General features: G+C 51.3%; 3 protein-coding genes across 3 annotated transcripts in view; 2 read left to right on the top strand and 1 right to left on the bottom strand.

Annotated features, from left to right (window-relative positions):
* RPS2 (ribosomal protein S2) overlaps nt 1–2823 on the top strand; it is a 3825-nt gene extending 1002 nt beyond the window's left edge. Inside the window, exons 2-7 of the mRNA XM_009894927.1 lie at nt 87–176; nt 632–739; nt 1358–1531; nt 1615–1774; nt 2241–2332; nt 2700–2823. Coding sequence (XP_009893229.1) covers nt 87–176; nt 632–739; nt 1358–1531; nt 1615–1774; nt 2241–2332; nt 2700–2780 — 705 coding nt within the window. The 3' untranslated portion in view covers nt 2781–2823. The remainder of the gene's footprint in view (nt 1–86; nt 177–631; nt 740–1357; nt 1532–1614; nt 1775–2240; nt 2333–2699) is intronic.
* A 549-nt stretch (nt 2824–3372) lies between these two features.
* On the bottom strand, nt 3373–5046 carry NDUFB10 (NADH dehydrogenase (ubiquinone) 1 beta subcomplex, 10, 22kDa). Its single transcript, XM_009894666.1, has 4 exons — nt 4899–5046; nt 4264–4402; nt 3779–3918; nt 3373–3473 (listed from the first exon to the last, which is right to left on the bottom strand). Exons 1-4 carry the CDS (start codon nt 5044–5046, stop codon nt 3373–3375), a joined length of 528 nt encoding a protein of 175 aa, XP_009892968.1.
* Nucleotides 5047–5684: 638 nt separating this feature from the next.
* Nucleotides 5685–10179, top strand: part of RPL3L (ribosomal protein L3-like) — an 8607-nt gene continuing 4112 nt past the window's right edge. The window contains exons 1-5 of the mRNA XM_009894654.1: nt 5685–5703; nt 6559–6751; nt 7395–7563; nt 8445–8580; nt 9687–9873. Of these exons, the coding sequence (XP_009892956.1) occupies nt 5701–5703; nt 6559–6751; nt 7395–7563; nt 8445–8580; nt 9687–9873 (688 nt within the window). The 5' untranslated portion in view covers nt 5685–5700. The remainder of the gene's footprint in view (nt 5704–6558; nt 6752–7394; nt 7564–8444; nt 8581–9686; nt 9874–10179) is intronic.

Raw genomic sequence — 10179 nt, 5'->3', positions numbered from 1 at the left:
CGCTGCCATGCGGAAAGCGAGGCGGTTCCCGTGGGATGCTGGCAGTGGTGCCGCCGCTGACTCTTTTCCACGCGTTTCTTTGCTAGTGGATTCCTGTCACCAAGCTTGGTCGCCTGGTCAAGGATATGAAGATCAAGTCTCTTGAGGAGATCTATCTCTTCTCACTTCCAATCAAGGTAGGCCTCTGTGAACGCTGAAGTAATGTGCAGCAGAATCTTAATCTGAAATGCAGCGTTTGCTGTGGTTGCTGCATTTGTTGTTTGGGATGCTCAGGTACAGTGTGTTCAAGTTAAAGGTGTAAACCAACAGAAGCTGAGCACTGATGCAGTTGCTTGTAGTGAAGCGTGGTGGGTTTTGTGTGTTGCAGTCTGCCTTGTGTGGAGATGGCAGCATGTTGCCTGAGTGCGTCTGTAACAGTTCTGCTCAGTGATGGAAAAAACGAAATTTTAATTCACCATGTTGCTGTTCTAGCAAGGTAGAATTAAGCTTATGATGGCAAAAGTTGACATACTTAATTGCTTGTTACTTAAAATATATGTGTATAAGATTGTTGAACTTGAATTGTAGGAGCCTTACTAGCTGTATTTGTTTAAAAAGTGCGGCCTTGTGATTAAATGACTGACTCTGGCAGGAATCAGAGATCATCGATTTCTTCCTGGGGTCTTCTCTGAAAGATGAGGTTTTGAAGATCATGCCTGTCCAGAAGCAGACTCGTGCTGGTCAGCGTACCAGGTTTAAGGTAGCCTTTTTCTTCTGCTTTCTCACGTTGTAAACTTTGTGTGTGTTGTGTGCTGCTTTTTTGGTATCGTATTGATAAATTAGTTCAAATGCCTTTATTTTCTTCTGCAGTATCTTAGGAAATATTTTGGTATGGAGATCTGCTTGTGTAGATTACCAAATTACTGTTCTAACTTTAAAAACCTAGTAATATATTCAAATGTTACTTGAAACAGCCTTAGCACAAGATTAAGTTGCACTTGTGCACTGTTGTTGGCTATTCAGGAACTGTGGTGGAGAAAGAAGTCTTAGTTGTTATGAGGCAGTGCTGTTTAAGAGTAATTGGGACTTCTGACCAGTATGAGACTGTAGCAGGTAACTGAATCCCAGTTCTTCAGACATAGCTGTTTTTGACTGAAGGACAAGCTCTAAGGGGAAAAATGGGTTTCTTGAACTATGAGCTCTGCTGTAAAAGTTTTAGCAGGTGGTGGTGTGATTTGTACTTGGAGGGAGCTGAGACTTTGCTGCTGAGCGCACACCTCAGGTTATCCTTGGTGAGGGACCCTGATGGACTGTGTTCTGCTGAGAAAGTGTTCCTCTGCAGCGCAGCCACCACTGAAAACTTCTCTTTCAATCATAGGCTTTTGTCGCTATCGGGGATTACAACGGCCACGTTGGTCTTGGTGTCAAATGCTCTAAAGAAGTTGCCACTGCTATTCGTGGGGCAATCATTTTGGCCAAATTATCTATTGTACCTGTACGACGAGGCTATTGGGGCAACAAGATCGGCAAGCCGCACACCGTGCCTTGCAAGGTGAGAGTGACTCGCTGGGCCTGGTCTCAGTGATTGTGCTGTGATGTGTTTTTTGGGAGCTGTAACCCACTGTGTTTGCGTAGGTCACCGGCCGGTGTGGATCTGTCCTGGTGCGTCTGATCCCGGCCCCCCGTGGTACAGGGATTGTGTCTGCCCCTGTCCCCAAGAAGCTGCTGATGATGGCTGGTATCGATGATTGTTACACCTCAGCCAGGGGCTGCACTGCCACTCTTGGCAATTTTGGTAAGCTTTAGGTTTTTGTGTTATAGTTTAGCTGTATGTATTGCCATTTTTGTTATTTGGGATATAACATACCCATTTCTATAGTATTTTTTAATCTGTGTTGAACCAAAAGGTTCCAGCAGAAGCAAAGACATCTGCTGATACCTTTTACAGTGCAGGTTAGTCCTGCTGTAGATGATCCTGAAGTTCTGTAAAAGTTAATTACAAGAAATTGTGGTTTTATATGTACATTGATACAAAAAAAAAAAAAGGAAATCTCCCAATCTGCGCGATTGCACTTGTTTGAAGTAGTGTAATTGTCGTAAATGGAGAGAGAAAGAAACTTGACTTTTGGGAGTATATCAGAGAGATCCTGCTATGGTCTCCCTGTTCCTTCCTAAATTCTACATTTTTGGAGCTGCGTGGGTGTGTACTAGTGAGCAGGTTTCTGTAGCAGTGATGTACAATGTCTGACTTCTGTCTGTAGCTAAAGCCACCTTCGATGCCATCTCCAAGACCTACAGTTATCTGACCCCTGACCTCTGGAAAGAGACTGTGTTCACCAAGTCTCCTTACCAGGTAAGAGCATTTCTACATTTTGCAGCTCAGATCTTACCCTTCTTACCCTCTAAAGTTCAGATGCTGTACCCAAAGAGCTTGTGGTTTAGTAATGGGAGCATAGTTGCAGTCAGAGCTGACTGCTGTGTAGCGTGCGATTTTTCAGCATGCAGTTTTGAGTAATACTTGAAACTGGAATTTTGTGGACAAAGGAAATAGGAGAAAGAAAGATTTGAAATACTCAGTTAAAAGATAAGTTGTAGCTGAACTATCCCAGCCCTCGCATATGCACCTTGTTGGAAAGAGATGCAGTGCTGGGAAACCTGTGATAGTGGCTCAAGAAAATAAAACGCTGCTTTTTTTTTTTTTTTTTTTTTTTTTTTTGCAGGAGTTCACTGATCATCTGGCAAAGACCCACACCAGAGTCTCGGTGCAGAGAACCCAGGCAGCTGCCGTGGCAACGACTTAAGTGGGTTTTGTACAAGACAATAAAGTGATCAGTGAACAAGAAATTGTGATTGGTTTGACGGGATGGTTGATGCATTGCGCAGATGGATTAAATCTCTGCTGGGGATTTGAGTAGGTTCACGTCTGTGGGCCAGAGCCTGAACATCTGTTGAATGAAACAGTATGTTACGTTACATTGATCCTTGTTAATCACATATTAATCCTAAATGGGGTCTAGAACCAGCTCTGAAGATTATTTGCTGTCCTGCAGCATGTAATCTTTACCCTAACTGAGGGAATTCCTTGCTGGGGCTGGGCAGAGCAGCACTGTGTGTTTCTGTGGGCAGAGCTCCCAAGGGGAAATGCCAGCTAAGGCAGCCAGGAGCGAGGGGCTGACTGTGGTTCAGAGGGTTGTAACAATCTACTGGAATTCAGAGCTGAAAAGGGAAGAATTCTGTAAATGTTTCAGATCTCTTCAAAGAAGGAGTCTAGATTCTGGTTGTATGGCAGATACCTGGGTTGCGCATTTATTGTAGAGATCACCAGCATTGGAGTTCAAAGATGCAACATGCAGTATTCGATACAAGCACCACAGAGGTGCTAACCATTTAGATCTACTGAGACTCATTTGCTTGTGCCTTCCTCTCCTCCATCATCCTGTGCTTCTGCTTCATCAGGCACGTCCTTGCATTTCCGTGGACACCAAGATCACCATCTAAAAAGAAAGTAAATGTCTGAAGAGAGCCCCTCTGCACCTAAAAAGAAATAAGCCTCTGTTCCATTTGAAGCTGTGGCTGCCCCATCCCTGGAGGTGTTCACAGCCAGGCTGGAGAGGGCTTTAAACAGCCTGGTCTAGCTAGAGGTGTCCCTTGGATGTGGCAGGGGGGTTGGAACTAGATGATCTTTAAAGTCCCTTCCAAACCATTCTATGATTCTAAGTCTGAGAAGTGGTTTAAGACCCCCTTTCCCTGTGTGTTGTCACAGCTGCAGCAGAGGCATGCAGGCTGTTGCCATACTCACATTTGTCCTGGTATGCCTTGGTGACCTGCACCAGCAGTTCCATCTCTTTGGCACAGTTCTGGAATTGGTTGGGTCCTTCCCTCTGCTTGCATGCACCCAGCCTCTCCCGGACTATCTCCACAATTTCCTTATCAACCATCCTGCGGGAAAGATGATGATGGATGCAACTGCAGCTGAGGTGATAGAAAAGCTGAACAAAGGGGTGACAACACCCCGTGGAAGGTCAGCTCTGGGTTTTTACAGGAGAGAGTGGTCTGTCCTGCAGCAGCGCTGTAGGAACCAGGCAGTGCAGGAGGATGTGTCCTAATGCCACCCTGCTCAGCTCAGGTGTGCTGCAGGGGACAGCAGCACTAAGAAATGGCTGTTCTGTAATGGCGTGTGCAGGAGGTGCTGCCTCAACATCCCAAACTCCAGGGAAATGCTGTGAGTTCCAGCTGACTGCTGCGGTTCCCAGGGCTGACTAACCAGAGCAGCGACAGCCATACCTATCTCTCCTCCACTGCGCTTCGGCCTCGAAGTAGCAGAGGTAGTCGCCCTCCAGACACTCGCTCAGGTCGGGCACGCGGCGAAACTTCTGGTGATAGTAGTAGAACTTGTTCTTGGCTTGCTGGCGCTCGATCCACTCTGCAGTGACAGCCCCGTGGTCAGACACCCCCGGCTAGCGAGGGGCAGCACAGCCCCAGTGCCCACCATGGCCTCGCTGCCTGGTCCTGCTGCCGGCCTTCCTGGGCCACACCGCAGCAGCAGCGGGCTCCGCGCGTGTCCAGCTTGGTGTTCCCAGCCCCTGTGTCTGTCCCAGTGTCCATACTGTCTCTGTGTCCCATCTCCCAGTGTCCATGCTATGTCTGTATCCCAATGTCTGTCCCAGTGTCCATGCTGTGTCCATGGCCCCATCTCTGTCCCAGTGCCCACGCTATGTCCTTGTCTGCGTCCCGTGTCCCTGTGTCCTTGTCTGTCCCCCCTCTCCCTGTGTGTCCCATCTCCCCGTCCCGCAGTCTGCGCGTCTTTGCCCCGGGGCCCGGCTCCCGCAGCCGTCGCGCACGGCGGAGCGGCGCTAGTGAGGGGTGCCGGCCGCCCAGGGACGGCGGCGGGAGCGGGGAGGAGCTCGGCCCGCCGGTACCTCGGACGAAGGTGACGGGCGCGTCGACGACATAGTTGAAGGCGGTTTGCAAGAAGGCGACCGGGTTGGGCACCGACGTGGTCCTCTCGGAGACGGGGGTGCGGGTCGGCGGCACCTTGTACGCCTCCCAGTCACGGTCCTCCGGCATGACGGCGGTGGCGGCGGGCCCGGCGGGCGGCGCGGAGAAGATGGCGGCGCCCCTCACAACCCCGGCGGCGGCGGCGGGGGACGCCGGGGTCAGAGGGCGCCGCTCTGCGCATGCTCCGCTGTGCCCGGTGCATACTGGGAGTTGTAGTCCGTGTACTCCCCCCGCCGTGGGGCAGGGCCCAGCTGAGGCGGCCTCAGGCCCCGGCCTGGAGGGGCAGCAGAGCCGCCCTCACAAACCACATCGATTGCCTCGGCCTCTTTTCCAGTCAGAATCACAAACTCTTTCTTCCCTGGGCTGATGGAGGGATTTTTAGTCTGTCTCTACCCAGAGCTGCAGCGAGCTCAGGGTGCCCGCGCGGGCGTTGACGGCTCTGGGTGTGCGGCACCCCGTCGGGAAGCTGTCCTAATTCCTGCCATTCACGTTCAAGATGTTTAGGAGAGAGAAGTGTAAACTGAGACACCGGCAATTGACCTTTATCACACCGCAACTGCTATGTCCAACCTGCCAGCTTGGCCGAGCACGAAATGAATATAGCAGCGGGTGAAGCTAGCAGCTAAATTTGTGTCTTCAGACTGATAACCATCTTAAGTATTAGACAGGGGAGGCACTTACTGACAGCCTCTTTCTGCGGCTGACCCGGGCTGAAGACGTCCCATGGTTTGTACAGCTGAGCTCTGCTACCTTTCCATTGTGTGCGGAGGGACGGTCAGCAGGGCTGGGCTACCGGCGGCGTTAGTGCAGCTGAAACGGGGTCGAGCTCAAGAGAGCTCCGCTTGGGCTGGAAAATAAGCTTGGTGGAAAGTGCAACCAGGTGCCGGGACTGATCGTAGCAAGGAGGGAGTTGCAGTGGACGCAGATCTAACCCTTCGCTGCTTCGGCTGACCCCCAGTTCCCCTGCCTTGAAGCCAATTGTGTGAGAACTTGCCCATGTCTCTGAAGCGCTGTTGCTTTCTCCACGCCTGGCTCAGCATGACCTTGCGATTGGGGTTTATATATTTAGCTCTCCTAATTTGGTTCTCAAGGTGCATATTTAACCTGTGCTTGTTCTTATTCCTGATTCCTTTGGGCATCCTTTCCCGTTTCTTCTGATCGTTAGCTGTGCTTGTTTGGTTCCATTTGCCTCGATGACACAAAGCCCATGAATTCTGAGCAGGCCCTTTTGGTGCTGCAGAATACAAAATCAGTCATTATAATTAACATCACAGAAGGGCAGATCTGTTAAAGAACATATTTCTCCTTCAAAGCCCTCAAATAGAAGGAGGGAGATCATGTTTGAGTTTTTTTAGTTAATCGGCATAATTTGTCTAGAAACTTACTAAATTCTTCCATGCACGTGATGGAAGCTTGAACAAAATCCCTTCCTGTTAGGAGTTCTTTCTCTCGTGTTGGAATTGAGGAAGAGTGCAGAATCCCTGCAGCTGTTAAAAGGGAGATTTCCCATTGTGGTTTGGGTGCTGGTGTCTTCTGGGATCTGAAAGTGAAGCTGATCTTTTCTGTTCTTCCTCTCCGCAGTCCCACCGCAAGTTCTCTGCTCCCAGGCATGGCCACCTGGGCTTCCTCCCTCACAAGAGAAGCCGTCGCCACCGAGGGAAGGTGAAGACATGGCCTAAGGATGATCCCAGCAAACCAGTCCACCTGACAGCTTTCTTGGGCTACAAAGCTGGCATGACACACACTGTGCGGGAGGTGCACAGGCCTGGGCTCAGTAAGGCTTGGCTGATGGAAGCGGGGAGACACATCCAGGAGGGAAATGAGGGAACAGACTCGGTGGTGGGAAAGACTGCTCCTGGGAATGTGTGGTCGAGCACACAGCTTCCAGGCTATCTCCTATAATGCCGTCCAGATCTTGGATGGCCAAAGGCCAGCTCATGGCCAGCGTGAGCTGAGTCTGGGGGTTCCTGGGAAGTCCCCACACTGGTATGGTGACTGGTAGTCTGTTGGATCCTGCTGGCAGAAGGACTCTGCAGGGTAACTACCTGACAAACCCTGGAGCATCTTACTGGGGAATTTTATAATGTTACCCTCTGGGATGCCCACAGGATTGGAGCCAAGCTCCAGGGCAAGAACCATCCAATGTACTGCTTCCCCCAACCTGGGGAAGATGGGTTAAAATGTGCTCGGCCAGACGGTATAACCTGTTCAGTGTCTTGGGATCAAACCCTGCGTGGTCCTCCAGCAGAGCTTGCGGCCGGGAGAGATGGAAGGGCCGAGGCTGGCTGTGAGAGCAGAGTGCAAGTTTGCCCCAAGCATGTTGCTTGCTCGCTGTAGTGGCATGGGTCATGAATGGCTCCGGGGAATGATCTGATCCTAGATGATGCTTAGCACTATTTCCCTTTGCTATCTTGCAGAGATCTCCAAAAGGGAGGAGGTGGAGGCCGTGACCATCATTGAGACCCCCCCAATGGTGGTGGTGGGAGTTGTGGGGTACATAGAAACACCGAAGGGCTTGAGGAATTTCAAGACTGTTTTTGCTGAGCACATTAGCGATGAGTGCAGGCGGCGCTTCTACAAGAACTGGTATGTACCTCCATGGCTGATGAGGAGGGTCCCTGGGGCAGTGCAAGAGGGGAGTCCTCGCAGGCTCTCTGTGATGCCCAGCTGTTGCAAACAGCTCAGCTGCTGGCAGCTGGCTCTGAGGTGGAGTGAAGCTGCTATTTATTTAGTCATGCACAGAGATATTGCAAACAGCTTGATGCTGGGAATCAGCATATGCATATGTAAATTTATTCTAATAGTTGAAGTAAGTTAGCTCTCTCCACAATATCATATGGCAGCGCGTGCTGCAGGTTCATTTTCCTTTGTGTACGTCGCGCCCTTCTTCTCTCCATTAAACTGGAATATTTGAGCTGAGGCACCAAATGAAGGGAGTAAAACCAGATTTGTCAGGGGAAAAATTGATGCAGAATGTGACCCCTGGCCCTTGTAAAATTCAACACCCCAAATCCCACACCAGCAGAGAGGAAAATGGAAACATGAATTTCTTAACTGTAGGAATCGTGTCTCCTGTAAAGATGCCGTTGAGATCCACCCACCACATGCCTCTGATCCCTGTTGGAGCCTGTTTTCTCCTTTCTCCACTTAGCTCTGATTTTGCGCTTGTATTTTGATGGCACTGAGCCAGTCAGTGGGAGACAACTGGATTCCTCGTGCAAAAAGGTTTGAATTACCAGCCCTTTTTCACAGCTCATTATTCACTTTCCTCTTCGCACCTCAACGCCCTGTGTCATGGCCCCGGCAGCCAGGCGAGGTTTGGGTACCCACAGGTACCTTGTGCCTCCGGGGAAGTGTCTGGCAAGATGATTGATCCCCCTACGATGCGCCATCTCAGGGCACAGCGAAGTGCAGAAGCACTTCGCCATTCAGCTTTGCTGGGTGTTAAACAACCTATTTTGTTGCAGGCACAAGAGCAAGAAGAAGGCGTTCACCAAGTACTGCAAAAAATGGCAGGATGAGGATGGCAAAAAGCAGCTGGAGAAGGATTTTGCGGCTATGAAAAAGTACTGCAAGGTCATTCGTGTCATTGTGCACACGCAGGTCAGAGCTTCACCCCAGGGGGGTCGGCGAGGGGGCTCGGGGTCTTCCTCAGCTTGGGAACATGGTGAGGTCCTGGGAGTGGGGATCACAAGGGTGTCTTGGTGGGGTCACAGGAGGCTGAGCAGGCAGACGCCGGTCAGAGGGTGTGGGACAGGGCATGCAGGCGATGGGAGGTGCTGGCTGACCTTTCCAGCTACCTCCTGACACCAACCCTGTCCCCTGCTGGGGGATTGCCAGAGAGGGCTGTGGCTCTGGCACGCTGGGGAGCCCACACACCCTGTGGAGGAGAGCAGACTTTGCAGAGAGCCTCAGCAGGTGGTGAGCATGGTGTCAGCAATGGACCTTAGGCCTTATGATCACCTCAAATTAGCAACCGGTGTCAAATGTTTGGGCAAAAATAACCCACGGGCAGGCATAGTTTTGCCAGATCCTGATTGCTGGATACACAGGGCCCATTTTCATGCTGATCCCTGGAGTTAATGGCTGCTTTGGAGTCTGGAACTAAGCTGGCTCAAGGCTTCGCTTGTGGCTGGCACAGATGCTCACAGTTCTGCAGTGGCGATTTGGCAGAGGCTTTGCGCAGGGAGCTGGGACTGGGAGAGAGCAGAGGCACCTCTTGGCGGGAACTAGAAATAACTGCTCAGTCTGGAAGCAGAGGTGGAACGTGACCAAAGGAGAGGTGCTGACTGGCTCAGAGCACAGATCTGCATCCTGGCTTGTTGCACTGTTGAGCCTCGGATGGTGCTCTGGTGATGGGCTCCTCTGGGGCATTTACCATGGCTATTACTACTGTGCTTAACTCTTGGGCTAGGATGAGGCTGACCTGCTCCTGTGCTCCCTGGAGGGAAGGGGTGTATCAGTTCCTGCCTGGAATGGGAGCACTGGGATGGCTGAGCTCAAGGACAAGGAGTTGGGTCCAAGAGATATGTAGGCATGCTGACCCAGGTCGCTGGCTGTTATGAAAGGGGTTGACAGAGAGGTGGTGAAGAGCCGGCCCTGCTCACCCCTTGTCCCCTCTACAAGTGGCGGGTGTTGTGGCCCTGCCCTCACGTTCATGCCTGGGAGGTAAGGGGCAACATTCTGCCCTAATGCACTATCTAATGCAGATGAAGCTGCTCCCACTGCGGCAGAAGAAAGCCCATGTGATGGAGATCCAGCTGAATGGCGGGACGGTGGCTGACAAGGTTGACTGGGTTCGTGAGAGGCTGGAGAAGCAGGTTTCCGTGCATAATGTCTTCAGCCAGAACGAGATGATCGATGTCATTGGCGTGACTAAAGGGCATGGGATGAAAGGTACAGAGCAGGGAGACCCTTGCCAGGGGCTTGGTTCTGCCCTTCTCATATGGCACTGCCCATAACGTAGTGTTGGTGGAGGGGAGTGTTAGCCATGCTGAGAAACCATGGACTTAATCACAGGGAGTAGCAAGGAGCCTCTGAACCTCAACCATGACATGCAGTTCCATAGTAGCAGAGCTTGGTTACTTCAATCTCAGCAAAGGCCATGTTTTCTGCTTTGCCCAGAGTCCTCCCAGGAGGCTCAGAGGCACTGTGCCATTGCACTTCTCACAAACCACATGTGTGTGGAGGTGTGGGTGTTTC

Source organism: Charadrius vociferus, unplaced genomic scaffold, assembly GCF_000708025.1.
Source record: "Charadrius vociferus isolate BGI_N301 unplaced genomic scaffold, ASM70802v2 scaffold600, whole genome shotgun sequence".
NCBI classification, from domain to species: domain Eukaryota; kingdom Metazoa; phylum Chordata; class Aves; order Charadriiformes; family Charadriidae; genus Charadrius; species Charadrius vociferus.
This window is presented reverse-complemented; position numbering and strand designations above follow the sequence as displayed.

Excerpts from the sequence above, each read along its gene's own strand:
- NDUFB10 (XM_009894666.1), bottom strand. The coding sequence starts at position 5,046 with ATGCCGGAGGACCGTGACTGGGAGGCGTACAAGGTGCCGCCGACCCGC. Across the intron at positions 4,403-4,898 it reads GCCCGTCACCTTCGTCCGAG|AGTGGATCGAGCGCCAGCAA; the intron begins GTACCGGCGGGC and ends CTGTCACTGCAG. Across the intron at positions 3,919-4,263 it reads GCGCAGTGGAGGAGAGATAG|GATGGTTGATAAGGAAATTG; the intron begins GTATGGCTGTCG and ends TCTTTCCCGCAG.